General features: G+C 50.9%; 1 protein-coding gene and 1 non-coding gene across 14 annotated transcripts; both read right to left on the bottom strand.

The window, feature by feature from the left end:
- Positions 1–143: 143 nt before the first annotated feature.
- On the bottom strand, positions 144–18,830 carry EIF4G1 (eukaryotic translation initiation factor 4 gamma 1). Of its 13 annotated transcripts, XM_039850579.1 has the most exons (33): positions 18,680–18,830; positions 17,804–17,860; positions 17,488–17,581; positions 17,116–17,202; positions 15,829–16,005; positions 15,524–15,623; positions 14,348–14,460; positions 13,437–13,529; positions 13,164–13,230; positions 12,030–12,860; positions 11,677–11,768; positions 11,393–11,579; positions 11,164–11,297; positions 10,882–11,040; positions 10,524–10,712; positions 10,123–10,320; positions 9,764–9,910; positions 9,328–9,564; positions 9,046–9,150; positions 8,775–8,934; positions 8,471–8,571; positions 7,809–7,911; positions 7,457–7,559; positions 6,997–7,229; positions 6,736–6,854; positions 6,449–6,621; positions 6,012–6,137; positions 5,772–5,853; positions 4,203–4,301; positions 3,959–4,093; positions 3,764–3,845; positions 3,457–3,624; positions 148–767 (listed from the first exon to the last, which is right to left on the bottom strand). In XM_039850579.1, exons 3-33 carry the CDS (start codon positions 17,545–17,547, stop codon positions 583–585), a joined length of 4,845 nt encoding a protein of 1,614 aa, XP_039706513.1. In that variant the 5' UTR covers positions 17,548–17,581; positions 17,804–17,860; positions 18,680–18,830; the 3' UTR covers positions 148–582. The 13 variants fall into 13 exon arrangements, with proteins under 13 accessions (XP_039706516.1, XP_039706517.1, XP_039706518.1 ...); XM_039850582.1 differs by lacking the exon at positions 18,680–18,830 and having other exon boundaries at positions 144–767; positions 10,524–10,709; positions 17,804–17,991; XM_039850583.1 differs by lacking the exon at positions 18,680–18,830 and having other exon boundaries at positions 144–767; positions 11,677–11,765; positions 17,804–17,991.
- On the bottom strand, positions 8,650–8,725 carry LOC120593128 (small nucleolar RNA SNORD66). Its single transcript, XR_005650305.1, has one exon. It is a non-coding gene; the product is annotated as a small nucleolar RNA SNORD66 (small nucleolar RNA).
- Positions 18,831–19,404: the final 574 nt, after the last annotated feature.

Here is a 19,404-nt window from a genome sequence, read left to right as displayed (position 1 = left end):
ACACCCCAGCCCCCACAATTATGGACAGGGAAAAGGCAAGAGGGGTGCCAGGAACAGTGCTATAGTGCCAGCTCTGGAAAAGCTGCCCACAGATCTGTACCTTCTCCAGAAGGAGCAGGCCATAAAGCAGAGAAGCAGTGAGCTTAATTGAATTCATGTTTAATAATTACAGGCACCGTGCCCCCCCCTTCCCCCTGCCCAGGCAGCAGCAGGGGTGGTGCAGGGGCTGGGGCATATGCCCCCAGCAGCGAGGACGGCAGTCCCAAGAGTGATTTTCGGAAAATAAAAAAAGACCCCAGGGGCAGGCAGTGGTGCCCCCCCCAAGACACACCAAATTTCAAGACTTTATATATAATATATCTCTGTGCCCCAGGGGGAGGAGAGGAACACCTGGTAGCATCCTGGAGGGGGCCCCAGGCAGCCCCAAACCATCCTGCCTCTTCAGCCACTTTATTAGCTCAGACACATCGCACTACAGGCACCCACTGCCGCCGCCGCCGCTGCTGACCCCCCTGCAGTCCGGGCAGCTGGCTGGGCCATCCTAGTGTCCATGGGGCTCCAAGTCCCCGGCCCCACCCGCCTTCAGTTGTGGTCAGACTCCTCTTCCTCCTCCTCACGAAGCCATGTGAAGAAGTTTGTGACAGATTTAAGGGCCACGCCCTTGCCCTGCTGCTCAGCAGGGTCCTTGCTACTCTCCCAGCTGTAGAAGGCATCTTCTTTTACCACGTCCTCATCATATAGCACATCAAAGAACAGCCGAAGCAGGTCTGCAAGCAGGCAAGACAGAGTTAAGAGGTATGCTGCCCACAGCCACCCCATCCCACCCCTAATGGATCCCTCCCAAACTCCACAGTTAAAACAAGGCCCTTGACCCACCATTCTGACATTTGTGTGTCTGATCATTTCAAAGTGACTAAGTCTGTGACAGGATGCTAATCTCATGATCCAATAGACTGGTGTGCAGTTATCAGTCACCTGGCCAAACCTTAAAAAACCGCCCAGCTTCACCCTGGCAGTTTCAAATTTCTCCACTCATATTTAATGGGAAAACTATATGCAGAATTGGTACTCCTAAATTTGATGAATCACCAGTCCTAGATATATCAGTCACAAGTTGAAGGTATATAACCTGCAACATCCACTGGTCCCCATTATAGATTCTGACAAACTCTTGATCCCAATTTCCTCTTTCCACACATCTCCTGAGCATACACACTCTCTCTGGCCTTGACACTTTTACGTGTGCTACACCTTTTACCAGGAACATCTTTTCTTGTCACCGTCCCAGTGAATTCCTTCAGGCTCAACTCCCTGATCTGATCCTCTTTCTCCTTCACCCCTGCCTACCAGTCAGCCTTCCCAAATATCTGTCCTATAACCCTGAATGCAACCTACTCCCTTCCCTGCACTGCCAGTATTTCCAAAGCAAACTTTACATTTCTAAGAGCAAAGAGACCAAGTAGTGAATACATTTCTTCTGAATAAAGCATAAGATCTAGAGTCTAGTCCATCTGTGAAATTCTGACTGAGCCATCTATGAGAAGGTGCAAGCCAAGATGTTCCTCAGGGCACACACACCCTAAAATCTACACCCACTCCCTGTGGACAGTCTCCCACCCCCATCCCACAGCAATGGTAGCAGCCGGCCACTAATCCAAAACTTGTGCTCTAAATCCCATGCACACCCACCTGGGGATCCTGTACAATTGATTATCCACTCTGCTCTATATTTTCAAGCCCAAGTTTCTCCCATCTCAGCACAAAAGGCCTCCTTTACAACTGTTATCTCTTAAGCCACACAAAAGATTTTTGTCTTTCGATGAGAATTCACAGACTATCTACGTTTGCTCTTTTCCTTTTTTCCTATGTCTCAGTAAAATATTACTCAGTCCTTTCCAATCCAGATTCTGCCCCCTGCTCCGTCAAATGTTTCTGCCAGGGTGGCCTCCATGTTTTTACGTTCCAAAAGCCCTTAATTCTCAGGTGTTTTCTCACGGAACTTTCACATAGCATCTTGCATTACTGACTACTTCCCTCTCCTAAAATTACTGTCCTTAGTTCATAGAATCTTGTCCACCTCTGATCCACCACCCACCTGTGGGTCCTCTACCTCCTCAAGATTCTATCTCAGGCCCTCTACATGCTCCTTCAGGAAACCCCTTATTTTCCTGACTTGCACATGTGTTGCCTTGTGCTAGCAACTCACAGATCAGCCTCCACCCTGACCTCTTCTTCTACAAATGAATTCAGATACCCACTGTCTACCAACATCTCTGATCACCTCTACCCACAGACCACAAACTCAATATGACCAGACTCAACTTGATACAGTGTTCTCTACCACACAGTGGGCAGTACCTCACCTACTAAAAACCATCCTGGGACTCAGGACTTCTGATCTCTCATTGCCCTCTACCCGGGCCAGTGAACATCCCGAATCTGCCCACACCTCTCCCATCTTCACTGCCAGCAGCCAGGCCGAGCTACTACCAAAACACTAATCTGCTTATCCTACCACATTCACTCACCCATTTCACAGCACTCTTCCTTCTAATGGCCAGGATGATCTAAAAACTAAGATAATTTTTTTATTCCTCGCTTTTTAAAATCTCACACTTAGGCTAAAGTCCAAAACTCATCCCATGGATTACCCAGCCCTGTGTGACCTAACCCATGTCCACCTTTCCAGCCTCACCTTGCCTCACATATGACTTGGTTACTGTACTCTCCCACAACGGCCTTCTTTAAACAGTTCTTTTACCTTGCATCCAGTTCTTTCTACCGCAAGGCTTTCATTTACACATAGTTCCTTTGTTCCAAGTCTTCCCCCTTCCCATTTGTCATTTAGTTTCCATTTGTCAATTCCGACTCATCCTCTCTCAGACTAAGTATTACGTCACTCGCATCCTGCCCTGCCCCCCGCTCCACCCTCTCACACCAGAGACCACCATTCAGGATCCATCTTCTAGCACTTATTACCTATAGCATGGGAACTGCGTTTGACTTATTCACCATTAATATCCCAGGGCCCAAGCACATACCTATTTGCTAACTACATAATCTCAGGCATGTTAACCGAAGCCTCAGTCTCCCAATACAGAAGATAATACCATCTACCCTAAACAATACTTGTGAGGATTAAATGAGGCAAAAAAAAAAAAATCTCAGCCCTGTGAAAGGCAGAGAGAAACATTATTTATCACCTCTGTACTCTTAGCATCTAACAGGGAGCTAAGCACAAAATAGGCAGTCAATTAACCTTCAAGACCAAGTCTAACTTCTTCCATTTGTGGGCAAAGAAACAAACGTTGTAGAGGGTAGGAATCAATCATCAAGAGCATTCTGCTCTCCAATGACCAACCACTTTTCTTGGGTTGAGAATCTTTGCATGTCTGCCCCTGCTACCTATCTGGCAGTTCTTCCACCCCACCCCAGTCCCTCCAGCCTGGCTCTTACTGGGAGGCTGTTCTAAGGTCACTACAAGGGCCTGGAGGGCATAGAGTGCCTGCAGCTCCTTCTGCTCGTCACAAAGGTATTTCTGTAGCAGTTTTGCTCGCGCTTTCAGCACCTCAACGTCCACTCGGAGGGAAGTCTCCGCAACATCCACTCGGAGGGGAGTCTCAACTACAGGAAGGAAGACGAGATAAATGGAATCATTTACCCTCAGCTTGGTTCAGAACTAGGAGGCAAAAAACAAAACTTCCCTCCCCCCATTTGTCTGTTGGGCCCACCCTTGCCCCACCATCTCCCTGGCTCCTCTTACAGATAATTGCGGAAGAGCAAACAGTTTTCATGAGGGCTCGAACTAATGTGTTGGATGCTATCTGCTGCTCGCTCAGGTTAGCCTGTGTAGGAGAAAAGAAACACATGGCTCCTAAATTCTGAACTGTGCCCCCACGACCACACCAAGAACTACCTCTCCTTTATTCCTCTTTCCCAGTATCCAGGAGAAACATACCTCTATCCAGTCAAATACCCGCTGATTACTGCTGCCCTCCTTAAGCAGCTTCTCCAGCTGCCTGCTCAGCTCCTCTGAGGAGAGCAACCTCTGGCCTGGGACTTGTGACTCCTCTCCAAGGGTATAGTCCACCTTCTGCAAGCGGAAAGGCCCAGAGTCAGGAGGTAAGTGAACAATGTGAGTGAGATGAGAAAAGAGGGAGAAGACCAGCCAGCCCCAAATGGAGTTAACTCCAACCACAAACCTTTTCAGCAACAAATACGCCAACATCTTGGCCTTCGGGTAGAAATTCCTTCCAGCTGAGTCCAGCCTCTTGCCACAATGCTCCCACCTTTTTGGGACCCTAAAAAACACAAGACCAACTCAGCAACTCTCTCTCTCCAATAATCTAACAGCCCTAAAATTGGCATCCATCAAAAATTTACTGAAAGTCCACTAGGTGCCTGCTAGGGGCTAGGGGCTCAAGATGCTATCGAGGTACCAAACAGGCACAATCCCTCCATGCATTCAGTTTAGAACTGAGCACAGACATCAGTCATGGACACAAGAACTCATCCACTACAGTGCTGAGACTGGGGGTAAGGGGACTGAAGAGCCTCCAGAAAAGATGAAATTAGCTTCCACAGGATTCTCAAAGAATTACTGGACCACAAAAGGAAACAACCAAATCCAAATCTCTCATCCCAGCCTTCCACACTTATCTGCATTTCTTTTCCTAAAATAACTTAGTTTTTCATTATTCCAAGTAACAAATGCTTAAAGGAGGAAACTAACAAGTACATGCTTATATGGTTTCTAAGTTCAGAAAATTTTAGAAGCAGATATACACCTCGCCCCCAACACAAATCGGAAATCCTCACATAAACAAACGCAGGAGATTCTAAAGTCACTCTTTTATAACAGATATTCGAAATGATGACATCAACCCTTAACAAGATTACTGCAGTTCATGGATTTTAAGGATGTCCATTTTACCACCACTAAATTGGAATTGTCTCACCAGTGACATTGCCTTTAAAGAATACGACAGTAAGTCTTCTTTCTTCACAGAATATATCCTATAATCTATGTCACCTTGGAGTCAACGAAAATACATAAGCAGTTCAATATGCTTTTTCTTTTTTAAATAGAAATTACCCGGATACAAATTTCTATCTAAAAGGATATGAAGCCAAAAGAACAATCCCTTTCAAATTCAAAGTCTCATTCCCCCAGGTTCCAGATAGCTGAACTCTTCTGAAACTGTACTTCTCAACTTCTCACTACCACTAATCACCACACCCGGCTTGCCTTTCCCATCTTTCCACCTTTCCACTTGCTAGTCACCAATCAACTTTCACAAGGCAGCTTCAGAAAAGCTTACCGTCATGAACACTACCAAACAGAGGCTCTTTTGCAACCTCACAGTACTTTAGGCACTCCATCTCAACTACTTTATTTCACACCTTTTTGTTTTTATTGAACTATCATTTCTTACTTTTTTTCTCCCAATTTGTTTCCTGTGTTTTATTCACTGTACTCCTAGGGCCTAGTATGCAATATGTTATGTTTTTTAAAAAGACAACACTCGTTGAATAAATGAATCAATCAATCAACGGTCTAAATTCCCAGTCCCTGGCTTTGGCCAGAACTCACAAGAGGAACGGGTCTAGGGGAGTGCCAGCCACTCTCAGGTACCAACATAGTAGTATCATCCCCATTAACCCCATCCCACCAAAGGGCCGTGAAGCTTCAATGTTACCACAAGTAGCCAAAATTATACGGTAGAAAGAAAAGTCCTGAACACATCACCCCCAAAAGGCTCTCAACTCACCATGTTTTTGCACAGGAGTCCCAGGATCTCCAGCAACAGGCAAGTAGCTTTGCCCAGGGGCCTCAGAGGTTTTGTAATCTCCCTATAAGAAAACTCCAGTGTTGACAGCCTCTAAAGCCCTCTCAATACACTACACTCCATTCCTCCCTAAACCCAGATGTCTTAAGCTACTGCCCCTCCCTCCCCTTCCCTCTTTCTTCCTATCTTTACCTCCCCTGAATTCCACCAAAGGGAGCTCACCTGAACAGCTCCCCCATGGGCACCCCACTGTCCTGCAGAATTGGTGTTATTAGTTCCGCTAGGTAGAGCCACACGTGGGGGATATCAATTTCCATGTCTTCAGCCAATTCTAGGATTTCATACAGCCTGCAAAGGGGATTCGAAGTCAGAGAAGTCTAGGAAAAAGGAGCCAGGCCCCCACCCTTCTTCTGGGGCAACACAACATGGCTAAAGGACCAACTATGAGCCCCTCAGGAACATTTTCTAAACATGGAGCATAATATCTCAAGTTAAGTCCAACTTCTTGTCCTTAGATGGCTCACACCCATCCCTGCCAAAAGTAATGATGACAAGGACAATTGAGGAGCCTACACTCTTATCCAAGGTTCCACAGGTCCTACAGAGGAGGAAAATTTGTGGGTGGGTAAGAAGTGGAGACCCACAGAAGTAGGTCATACCCTTGGTAGTACTGAGCAGTGGAGAGGTGACCAGCACAGAGCAGCTGGTGCAGCAGCTGTCCCATATGTTCGCGAGCAATGGCGCTGCGCTCCAGTGTGGACTCGATGCCATGCCGCACAAAGATGAAGAGCAGGGAAGGTGAGGCCAGCTCCTGCACACACTGCACTGCCTCCTGCAAGGGGCAAAGGATATAGAGGCAAAGTGTCTGGCCCAGACCCCACACTCCGTATCTGTCAGCATGGTCTCCGCACACTCAGTCATCACTCAGACCCCTCCTACTGCTAACCTTCATGTCATTGAGATGCAGATATTCCTCAATGATGGCCTTGGATTTCTTCTCCAGTTCCTCCTCAGAGAGCACAGACTTTGGGGGACTCACGGGGGGCAGGGTGGCTTCTCGCTTCACTGAGAGGGCAAAAAACAGGTCAAAGACTCCAGTTTCTATCTCCTCAGTAAAGAGGGTCTAGAGTTCTGAAGACTGCCTAGGGACTGGCTAGTCCTCAACCAGCCCACATCATTCCTTTCCCCTTTTCTCCCAGCCCCTTACCAGCATCCCTCCCGCGGTCCCGATCCTCCGACAAGCTGGCTGCCTTGCGCAGGCCCTCAGGCTGGGAGGACCGCTCTCTACTCCGCTCCTCCACTTCCTTGCTGAAGCTCCGTTTGGTTGCAGGTGTCCGAGAGCGATCAAGCCGGTCCCCACGGTCGCCTCCCCGTTCACTCCGCTCTAGACGGTCTCCCCGGTCCCCAGCTTTCTCACCTCGTTCACGGCTCAAGCTACTCCTGGAGACAAACACATGGTCTTCTCACCTGTACTGTCCAGACACGCTCTCCTTTAACTGCCCGACATGGCGAGCAATGGTCGGGCCTTACTCTTGGTGTCAGGAGTATTACCCCAACCTCAGCCAAGGCCTCTGAACATCACAAGTGTGTGTGAGGATTCCTGGGGCAGCAACTCAAACCCAATCAGAGTATCCATGTGAAGCACAAAGACACCTACAAAACCTCACCTCTGGGCCACACGCCTGTTTTCTGTGCTTTCTGTAGGTGCTGCTTGTTGAAGGGCTGAGAAGCGATTCAAGGTACTAGTAGCTGGACGAGCAGCTTCTGATGCTGAGGAGGCAGAAAATAAAGAATAAAATCTCTATTTTCTTACGTCCTATCACCAGTTTAGGATACTTGGTTCTGATCTCAACATTAAAGGAGTTCAGTCTCTGGTCCTACCAAGTGCATGGATCTTGTATCACCTAACCACTTTATGAAAGCCTCCCACAGAGACAAGGAAACAAGCCTGCTGCAAAGACAAGGCTCTACCCTCAGAAGAGCTAATTCCCACCCAGCTCTTTACAGTGGCCTCCATACCTGCATCAGAGGGCTTGGCTCCTGAGCCTCCACTGCTGCCCTTGCCCCAGCTCAATCGCCCTCCAGGTGCGAAGAGCTGGTTGTTAGAATCAATGGAGCCAGGCTGAGGAAGAAAAGGGAGTAGAGAGTCACGGGTCTGATCTGGCCAAAGACCCCAGCCACACACAGCCACAAACAGCTTAGACCGGGGGCCAGGCAAACTTTTCCTGTAAAGGGCCAAATAGTAAATAGTTTAAGCTTTGCAGCTACACAGTTTCTTTTCAACTATACGACTTTGCCGCTTTCACACAAGAGCAGTCAGATGATAAACGGAATGAATTCATCCAATAAAGAAGTCATCCAATAAAACTATGGATGTTGAAATATAAATTTTACATGACATGTCACATAATAGTATTCACTTTTTTTCCACCATTAAAAAATGTAAAAACTATTCTTAGTCTGTGGGATGTATGGAAGCAGGGAATGGGCCAAATCTGGTGTGCATGTCAGTCTGCTGACCACTGAGTGGCCCAGAACAACATGAATACAGCCTCAGGGTTGACAGTCCTATCTTTGGTAATCTAACCAGTTAGTCTAAAGTTCAGCTGTCACCTTCCCAATCTGAGACTGAGGGAACTAAGACTGATGCCTATCTACATCACTAATATACACACCCCTACCTTCGTGATCTTGGTAAGTCGTGAGGTGTCAATAGGGCGGCTGCCCTTACTGATGGGGACTGTGTTCCAGCCACCATCATCCACAAGTGGAAGGCCACGGCCTGGGATGAAAAGGAGAGCATATTAGAATGAGTAAGGACTAGTAGCCCTGTCCCTTTGAGCAGCTCCCCCAGCCTTGCTTCCTCAGATCCTCAGTTCCATCATGGGGTCTCAGTGGCCCAGACACGTGGCACTAACAAGAAGTCATCAGTGGAAAGCACAACCCTTCACACTGCCCGCTCCTCAATCCTAGCCTCAAACTCACTGATGGGTGGGCCTGGAGGGCCACCCCGACGTTTGTCGCTGCCCTTGGCCATTAGCTGCTGCACTTTTATGTGCTCCCGATGCTCCTCCATCTCCGCCTCCTTGTGGATCTGGTCAATGGTCTTGGGACCTTGGTCCCCGCGGCGTGGCACCCAATTGCTCTGTGGAGACCAGTCACAAGGTAATTACATCAGAGAGAGCCAGACAAAGCAGTGTCGGGAATTGGGGGCTGTGGGGTAAGAAGCAGATCAGCAGTGGCAAGGAACACACACCCGTCGTAGATCCAGCACATCTTGCAGCATAAAGCGAATTCGGGATGAAGTCTTCTTTTCCTTAATGATTTTTTCCATCTGGTTGAAATACTGATCCATTCGGGGCTAGGAAGAAGCAAAGGGATCAGGCCAGGAGCTTCTAACTCCTCACCTTTGGCTGCATGACTTCAGCTCTATTATTGTGGCTTCAGTGGCCCAGAACAACAGCCCAGCAGGGAGCCTATCAGACAGCAGGTCCCACGTGCTTCAGCCTGTCCCCTTCCACACCACAGGACCCCCTACCTTGGCTTTTTCAAAGTCCAGGTCTTTGCCAATGGTGGTGAGCAGACGGCAAAGACATTCAAGGGACTCTTCGTCATGGTTCTTAAGTAGTTTAACCACACAGTCATGCATTATTGCCTCTGTTAACATCTTCAGCTTGAACAATTCCCCAATAAACTTGATATTCCCTAAAGAGCGCCGCCGGGCTATGTCTCGAGCCTCTTCCAGCTCTTCCTTCAGGCGTCCCCGTTCCTCTGCCTGCCAATCAAGGGACAGGGATTGCATCAAGATACCCAGCCATACAGCTAAAACACTCTCCTCCACTATCTGGATTTCTAAACTCAGCAACAAGCACTTGTATCCTGAGGTGGAGAAACCCCAAACCACTATCCTCACCCCCAATTCTATAGCTAAGTAGGATATGGGTGGGCAGAGGAGCTGATGGGTTTTCTTTTACCGTAGCAGCTTCATCCATCTCTTTTTGCTTCTTCTCAAAAACTTCATCATCATCTTTGTCTTTTTCAAACTCCTTCTGACATCTATTCAACAACAGTTTTCGAAAGTTCACAGTCACTGTTGGCTTTTCTGTAGTGGGCACTTTCAGCTGTACATCAAAAAGAATTTCACATTCAGACTAGTCCAGGGCAGGGAAGGCCCTCCCAGTCTTTAACTACCTAACCCAGGAAGACCTCTAGCCCTGGTTCTGCCTCCTCCTGGCTGCCATCAACAATAAAGGCTGGAGGAGAACCAAAAAAAACCGGACTCAAGGAATCTTGGGAGCCAGACCACAAGATTTAGCAAACAGTGGAAACTAACCGCCATGAGGCAGCGGCACATGTTGGCGTAGGCCACAGAGAAGTTGGGCTCTGAAATGGCCTTCTCGAAGATGAGGTCAATGACACCTTTCAGGCGTTCCTCGGTGTCGATGGCCAGCTGCGTCACCTGCTTCATCAGCTGCTGGAACATCTGGGGTGTCAACTTATTGAGAATGGAGCGCACCCTGCGGAACAGGTCCTGGTGGGGAGAGGGGACAGAGAAGATGCAGGATCCAGTGAAGTTCTCAGAATAACAGAGGCCACTGAGAAAAATGGGAGAAGCTGGTGCAGACTTCATTAAGATAGATGCTAGTGATGAGGATGGAAAGAAGAAAAAAGGCAAAGCTGGCTCAACAAACCTTGAAGAGAAGGAATGGAGACCAAAAGCAGGACTGCTGGTACCTGGGTTTTGCTGCCATCGGCATCCTCTTCCCCTCGGTCCTTATCAGCCGCTGTCCGCTTGCTGCTGGGTTTCCAGGCCTTCTCTGCTTTGTTTAGCTTTATATCTTCAGTCATTAACACTGTGGCAATAATCTTGCGTGGCTCCTTTCGGGGGCCCTGCTGAGAGCGCCGGGGTCCCAAACCTGCCTGCTAAGCAAGGGAAGAGGATGAGAGAAGATGCAGAAATAGTCAGCACAACCTGAGACACTGCTACCACACATCTCCAGGGCAGACTTCTCCCCATCCCCCAGCAAGATACAGAGGGCCACACACCCCCAACTCCCCTTGCCCATCTGCCCCTCTAGCCAGTCCCACTCACCGGCCCTCGGGGCAGCTCCCCACCTGGCCCACCCCTTGGGGGCCCACGGTTGCTGAGGGCTGGTCGGCCAAGGTTGGCAAAGGATGGAGTGAAGTCTGGGCCACAATTTATGCCTTGAAGTCTAGTGGGATCCAGTGGCCGCAGTGGTGTTTTATTGGCCTGTGAAAAGGACAGAGAAGGATCAGAAACAGGCTCGGGCTACTGACTGCTCTTTTACGACCTCAGTCTCTTCCCCAGTCTATTAGCGAGCACAAACTCAGCCTCTCCCTCAAGCCCACCAACCTTATCCAACACCACATCACTGATATGGGGCAATCCCTCCGGCTTCTGCATACTGGCAAAGATGAACTGAAAGCCAAGCAGGAACTCACGGTCGTAACGCTTTTTCTCCTCAAGGTTTAGAGGCTTCCACTGATCTGCAAGGAAAATAGGATAAACACCAATCACACTGTTGCCTCCTGGGGCCCTGACAAAAGTACTCTCAGCCCTCTTAACCTTTCCTTCAGAATACCTGATTTATATTCATACTTCTGTTCCCCCGGCTGGATGTTCTCAGCATTATGAATTTTGTCTTCCTTTGCGTCCCAGGTCTCATCTGCTTCCTCAGACCGTGGGGGCACACTGCTGCCCTCAGGCTCTAGACCAGGATTATTGCCGACAGGAGGTTGATTTTCCACCTCTGGTACTCCTGGGTTCACCTGTGACCATAGGACATTCACTCTGGTTGCAGTATGACCACTGTTCAATACCCAAACTCTGCCCACTCCCCTCCACTACTATCTACTTCTCCCTTACCTCCTTGAAGGCATCTAGAAGGTCTCCTACAGCTTCTTTTTTATTGAGATCCTTTATTTTCCGTCTCCTCTTTGGCACAGATACTGCCACTACTTAGGAGAAAAAAAAAAAAAAGGACTAGAAATAACTTAAGAAGTACCCCTGACCCCTAGGAAAAAGAAAAAGCAGCCACTGTGTAACATTTCCTCTTTCCATCGTGCCCTCTCTAGACTTAAAATTACCTAATCTAACTTAGTTTCCATCACAGGGCTTCTGACCCAGACATAATGGCACAAATGGATGAAGATCATCAAGGAGCAGAAAGAACCACACCCTCCAGCCTGCCCCACCTCTACCATCCAGCCACACCTTACCTGGGGTGGCTGCTGCTGCCTCCAAATTCTGGGACAGGTGGGCTGGAACAGGGGTGCTCTCTGGGGAGAGCAGTTCCTCTCCTCCTTTCTCACTCTCAGTTTCTCCTGCTTCTCCTTCTTCTTCCTCTTCTTCCTCTTCCTCCATTTCCTCCTCCAAAGCAGGGGAAGTAGCTGGAAGAACTATAACTGGAGTGGCAGTGAGGACGGTGAGGGGAGCCACTGGTACTGTAATCTCCTTGACCTGCTCCTTTGGCTCACTGACTGGGCTTAAGTCCACAGCTGGTGGCGAGGGGGCTCCGTTGAGCAGTTCTTCAGGTTGGGCAGTTGGAGCAATAGGCGTGGGGGATTCAGAGGAACAAGCTGGGGGAGGAAGAGGGGCAAACTCTGGGTTTGACTCCAGCTCTGGTTCCAGATCCTCGGATGGGACTGTGCCATTAGGTTCAGGAAGAATTTCCACGGTGGGAGATGCCAAGGGGATGGAAACCTGGAGAGGACTGGAAGAGAACTCGGATTCTGGAATTGGTTTGCTAAGTGTCACTTCTACTTCCAGTATGGGTTCAGCAAGGGGTGTGGGTTCTGGAGAGAGGCAATATGGCTCCCCAGTTTCACGGGGCATGGAAGTTGATTCTTCTACAGACATCTGTATCATCCCCGTTGTTATAGTGTCCCCAGGAATAGAGAGGACTGCAAGATTAGGTTCAGACCCTGGTTCCAAGATTGGAGGTGGTGATGGGGTCGGAGAAGGTGATGAAGGCTGGGATTCTGAAGGACTATGCTCTGTGCCAGGCAGCCCTGGCCGGCCCCCAGTGATTGCTCCCTGTGACCGGTCATCTGCACCACAAGAAGGAAGAATGAATAATTAAAGGCAAGTCCTTCACTGCTGCTGTTCCTCCTCTTCCTCCTCCTCCTCCTCCTCACAGTCAAAGCATTCTCAGCCTAACACCCCCGCCCCTGCCAATCTTCTCCCACCTAAGCCTTTTCCCTTTTTGCCCCAAAATCCAATCCCTCAAAATTCCACTACTTGAAACCAGTCATTTTTCTCCCGCACCCAGTTCAAATCACCACATCCCTTTGGCATTTTAAATTGTCATACTCCTTTTCCCTGCAAAAACTTTGCCCCACATGCTTACATACCTGGCCGGACAACGACAGCAACCTGGGGTGTCTCCCCATTAGCTTGAGGCTCCAGACTGCCTCCCGTCTGCAGGACACAAAGAGTTACCACCAAGTTTGCCCTGAAGTGTCCCACAACCCTCTTTACTAGAGCCATTCCTACTTTAGCTCTGCCTAGAAATCCAGGAAAGCAGGGAAATAAATCCCTTAGTTGAAGGAAAAGACCAAGGGACTTGGGAGTCCAGGGCAGAACAGCCATCCCAGCCAGAGAATCACTTAAAGAGCTGACAGTACCTGGGGAGGGGTGGGTGTAGAGGCGGTTCGGGCCCCAGACATGATTTCCTCTGTGATATCCTTCCCTCCTTGGTTTGGATCGCGAATTCGGATCTGGGGAAAGAAAGCTACGGGATGAGTGGAAAGCAGGAGGAGCCCACCTCTCCACCCTGTCCCACTCCTAAGACTGCAGGCCAACCCCCCACCCTCCACTGGGAAGTAGGTGGGTGGGTGCCAGAAACCCCATGAGTTCTACTATCAACCCATCTGGCTGCTCTTGTAGTCCCTGCCTTGGCCCCCACCCCTAAGAGACCCCTGACCTCACAGAGCAGCCCCGTACATCACAATGCCCCTCCCTCCCTCATCCCTGCCCCACCAGCAGTCCCCCAAGTCAGTAGCTGCACACCCTGGGGCCCAGGACCCCTACACCTAGCACCCATCCAGCTCACTTGTGGCTAGTCGGCCTGATCTCTGGGGGCAGGGCCCAGATCCAGTGGGTGGAGCCAGGGTGACTCAGCGGCTTCCCCAGCCCTGGCACCCTATTCTGGGCACCACGCCCAGGGCTTGAGGATTGAGCAGAGGCGGAGGCCTCAAGAGCTTCCAGGACTTGGAGGTGGGGGGGTGGGGCCACAGAAACAAACCATTTCTAAAGCAAGCCACCAGAAACCCCAAACCAAACTCAGATCTTTTAGACCCCAGAACCCAGTTATCTCAGGAATTTCCCCATTAGCCACTTCAGTCTTCAAGTGAGCTGCTTCTATACTGTAATCTTAGAAAATTACAAAGAACCTGAACACTTTACAGGTCCCCATTCTCTGCCCACTTCAGCTGATGATCTCCTTCCTCAACTTCCTGCTCCCTGACCCACAACGCGCCTGACCTTAATTCTCCCTTTCCCAGATGTCCTAGAGCCCCTTGCTGCTGCTACTCACCGTTTTCCGCTCCCTCTTGGGAGCAATCTGGGGTGGCTGGTTCATCAAAACTGGGGCGGGGGCCACACCAGCGGGAAACTGCTGCACACCCTGAGCTGGGTAATAGGCGCCAGCTTGGGGGGAGGGGGAACACAGGGAAAGAAAGAATGGTGGCAGCGTCAGGGCCCAACCATATACAAATGCCTGCTTGAGCACCTCCCAGACCCAGAACCTCTCATCACCCACAGCCAGCCCCTTGCCTGCCCCACCCTCCTCCCCAAGGGAATTAGGTGTCTATCGAAGCTGGGGAACCAGTCTGTACTGCGTTTACAAGAATTCCTGACACTGACACACACACACCCCTTGTAGGTAAGCACTCCTTCCCCACCGCACACCAGGACTCTTGTCTATTCCTCTTCTACTCCGTAAGGTGCTATGTCTGTAACCCACCCCCTGGCACCACACACACACACATACTCTGAGCAACCACTTAACCTGAAACAGAATCAGGTCTTTGGCTGAGAATGAGAAAAACAGATTTGCCAACCCTGATCCACTCAACCTGAATCCCGTTCCAGTCTCCAGCCCTTTGCTCAGGGGCAAGGAAACAAAAAATAATATTATGAACTGGGGCCCAGGATGAGAAAAAATTAATTCCTTAAAGCAATGGTCTCCAAAATGGGATGCATTCTTTAGTCTCATCCATAATCTTTACTTGTTTCCCACAAACAACATTAAGTGTTTAAGATATATATACATATAAATAAACAAAAACATACATATTTTAGGGATACATACTCAAAATTTTTCCTGATGGTCAAAAAATTTTGGAAACCACTGCTATAAATTACAGACTAATCCTTTCCTAGAATATAAATGAAAAACAGCTACAAAAACTTCCCAAATCCATGTTACAGGGGCTCCCCCAACCATGGAACAAGTGTCATGGGGAATATTTACTAACAAGCTCTCAAACTGGTGCCTGATCCAGTATTCCTTAAGGTGGGAAAAACTCCAATTCTCAGCAATAGGATAAAATCCCCAGCTCACCGCCCAACCCATGCATATTAAGCACTAATCCCTACTACCTATCAACTCTATCATTTTTAGACCAAGAGACAAGTCTGGAAAAGGTCTTAGAAACTGAGTTAGATACTCCTTGGGACTCTCTCTCACCAGACTTTCTCCCCTGCTTACCATAGGTCCCAAACTCTGTAGGGCTTGCACCTGGATAGAAGCTTGGGGCTCCTGGCTGCACAGGATACTGCTGTGTCGGGACAACATATGTGGACCGCCCCTGGTGGAGGGGGAAGGGGTAGGAGGAGAGAGAAGGAGTTGAGGGAGTTGAGTACCATATCAGACTACAGAGAGAATGTAGGGCAAGACAAGACAAGCCAACTCTGGGCAGTGACCAGAAGGAAGTCCCACCTCTACAGGGACTGGAGGGTCAGGATTGGGGTACAAAGTACTGTGGCTTCCATTACCCAAGCCTCCAGCCTCACCTGTCCAGGGATGTAGTAGGTCCCCTGGGAGGCTGAGTAGGAGATCTGGGAAGGGATCATCATTACTTGGGATCCAGCAGGGTAGACATGGGCAGCTGGGCCAGGGCGGGCAGGGGCTGCACTCTGCACTCGGGAGGCTGCACTGCTCGGGGGCTGGGCCCGGCTAGGGTAGAAGTGCTGTCAGGAGGGAGGAAGGCAGTTGATATTGGGAAGGGGCAGAACTGGACAGCAAAATGGCCACTCCGCAATGTCTCTCGTCTGGAGAGAAGTACTGGGGACTTTGGAGCATGGGGACCAGTCCTTCCAAGACCCACTTGATCAAATGAGTTACGTGGCCTCTTGTACTCAACCCATGTCCTCCACACTCAGGTATACACTTTGCACTCTGTTTATTTACACCTTCACTGCCATGCATACTCATATCATCTCCACCAGGCTACCCCTCCACAGAGGCTCCCTAACATCCATATGCATCATGCCTAAGTAAAGCCCTTTCGGGCAACACAGTCCCCAGCATGCACTGCTCCAATCTAAAGTACTGAGGAGCTAACATGCAACAGCCACCCAGTTCCCAGGTATGCACTCAGCAAGATTTAGCCCCTAACATGCATCGGTCGGCCTGAAACTGAGAATCTGGACAGCAAACAAGTCCCCATCCTAAAGCCTCCCAGTCCCTATGTCGTCTAGCCCCTGACTAGGATGGAGAGTAAGGGTGAGACCAGGAGAAGGTCCAGGATATGCAAAGGGGTATTATTACCTGTAGAGACCTGAATCCTCCCTGAGAGCACATAGGGACAGGAAAGAAGAGAATTATCCCCAAGGTGATTGGGGCGGCGGGGGGTTGGGGGGGGTAAAGGAAGTAGGACAAAAATTCTCCTACTGCTTAGTGAGGAAAAATTTAGGGAACAAAGCAAGGAAAAAAACAAAAAAACAGCTGGAGTGTTTATCTCGCCATAGTCCAAAGAGAAGAGAAGGGAATGGAGCAATGGCAGCCTCCCACTAAAAGGAGGAAATAGGAAAACAAGAGCTGGCAGCAGGGTCCAAAGCACTGCCCCCAATTCTCATGGCACCAGGACCCCTAGTAATGCCACTCCCACCAACTACATACTCCCTAAGGGGCATAAGTAATCAACAGTGCAAAGTGCATAGCCGCATGAAAGAACACAGAGCAACTGTCAGGAAATCGGGGCAGGTACAGGGCCTCCAGTTTCCATCCTAGGCCCAAGCTGGCTAAGCTTTCCATGGCTCCCACCAAGGTCCCCTACTCCCCTCCCCACAGCCCCTCACCTGGCGGGGCTGAGAAGGCGTGTTCATTTGTGTCGCTTGTGGCGTACTGAACACCACCGGTGCTGTCTGCCCCGGGGGAAACGCTGGCTGAAGGGAGGAGACCAGAGTTCAGCAAGAGGGGAAACCCGGGTGGGACAGAAACCCAAGTTGGTGAAGTAAGGGGAGCAGATCTGTGGCAAGAGCTTCAGCAGTCCATATGCCCCCTCCCCATGACAGCCCCTGGGAACAGCCAGGGGCCCTGTCTCAATTTGGCAGCAGGAAGCTGCACTTTGCCCTGACACAGATGGGGGTGGGAAAACCCAGAGGCTTGGAACCTGTTCCTGCTGCCTGGTCTCCCCCTAGTCCCCCCAGACTCTGCTAATTCCTAATTACCTGTGGGAGTCCAGGGGATGGGGCGGGTGGGGGGCCTGTAGGCTGTGGAGCTTTGTTCATTTCATTTGGTGCCACATCAGGGTCCCCCCAGCACCTGTTGGGAAAGACTGGAGCTCGGAAAGGGGAAGGGACCTAAGCTTAAGGCAAATGACGTGGGGAGGAGTTGAAGCAAGAGCTAGGTCCCATACTGACCCCGGAGGCGCAAACGGGGTAAATGAGCAGGAAAAAAACACAGCTTATGTCCCCACCAACACGTTGTCAAACCCACATCACCTCAACCACCCCCCTGACCTGCTGAAACAGACCCCTCACTCACCCCCTCGATTAAGAAAAAGTCCACGGTGCGGCCTACAGGTTCTGGGCATCCGAGGGCCTGGGGTTGGGAGGTGAGGGGTATCAACCTGGCTCCGTGGGGCCCAAGACCAACCAGACCGGAAATTCCAGGTCTCGCTGGCACCAGGCTCCCGGATCACAAATGGAGCTAGCAGCTTCGGCTGTGGTGTCCCCACCCCCCACCTGGGGACACCGAGTTCGGGGCCTGGCCCAGAGGCGCACAAGGCACGCCTGCCGTGGGTGGCCACGGGGACACCCGCGCGGGGCCAGAGGCTAAGCCTGCCGCCACCCGGGAGTGAAGACCAGGAAGGGCGGGAGTCGGGCCGTAAAAGGCCAGGCGGGCGGCGGCCGAAGAGAAGCCGGTTTGAAGCAAGTGAGGGTCGGCCTGGAGGGCGGGCGGGGCCGGGGGCTCCTCCCTGCCCGCCGCCGCCACCTCCCTCCCCTGCGCCCTCCCTGCGCAGAGCCGGCCAGTGCCAAAGAACAACGTGTCACTTCCCGGCGGCCGGGCCGCAAAGGGGGGAGGGGGCGGCGGGCCCGGAGCCGCGGTGCCTGCGCCCGCGGGGCCTCCTCGGCTCGGGCCGCGGTGGCACTTCGCGGCCGGCGAACCCAGCGCCCTCCCGGGCCGCGGGGACCGCATATTCCGGTGCCGCGCTCCCCCACCCCCACCCAGCGGCAAGGCCGGGCCAGGCCGAGCACACGTGGGCCGGGGATCGGGCCCTGGCAGGCCGAGGCCTGGGCTTGAGCCGCGGAGCCAGGACGCCGGGCGGCGGCATAGGGTGGCCGGTCCCGGCCCGGATGGCGGCGGATGCGGGGGGAGGGGGTGGGGGGGCCGGGTCGGGCCCGGACATGGCGGCTTTACCTTCAGTCTCCTTCAGTCCGCGCGGCCGAGCCCCACGCAGCCGCACAGACGTAGTCCACAACCATTTCCGGCTCCCCGCACAGATCCCGCTCGGCGGCCACCGCTTCTCCGCAGGCGCAGCCGGCGCCCCCACGTGACCGGCGCAAAGGGCGGAGCCGCGCCCGGCGCGGCGGAGCACATGGGATTTGCCCCGCCTCGTCATGTGACAGCCACTGCCCGCCCCCGTGTCCCCTCCCGAACTTTAGAACTCCCAGACCGACCCCCTCTGAGTCTCTGTTCCGCGGTTCTTTAGTTCATTCATACCTTAAGCAAACATTTATTGAGTGCATATTCAGTGTTAGGCGAAGTGCTGGCTGGGGGACTAGAATACTGAAATTAAAGACAGCCGTAAGTAAATCATGGTACAAATACAGAAACGTGAATTATGCAGCCTTTGAAAATAATGTAGATAAGAACACTGACAGACCTATTAAACTGAATGTTACACTTAAAGAAATGAAATACTGTAACTAGAGAACTAGTGAGTGTATTTGTCTTTCACAACGTTCAGCCACTCCCAGGCAGGAAGTGTCAAAAATTGATCATGGAAAATTCAGACTAATGATGGAGAAGGTAATCCCAAGACCCCAGCCACCTAGCCCAAAGAGCCAAATCCACGTACTAAGAGTCATATAGCTTGGGTTTTAATCCAAACTCCCCTATTTACTACCCAGCGATGTACCTAC

The sequence above is a fragment of the Pteropus medius genome, unplaced genomic scaffold (assembly GCF_902729225.1).
Source record: "Pteropus medius unplaced genomic scaffold, Ma_sr-lr_union100, whole genome shotgun sequence".
In the NCBI taxonomy this organism is placed as follows: domain Eukaryota; kingdom Metazoa; phylum Chordata; class Mammalia; order Chiroptera; family Pteropodidae; genus Pteropus; species Pteropus medius.
This window is presented reverse-complemented; position numbering and strand designations above follow the sequence as displayed.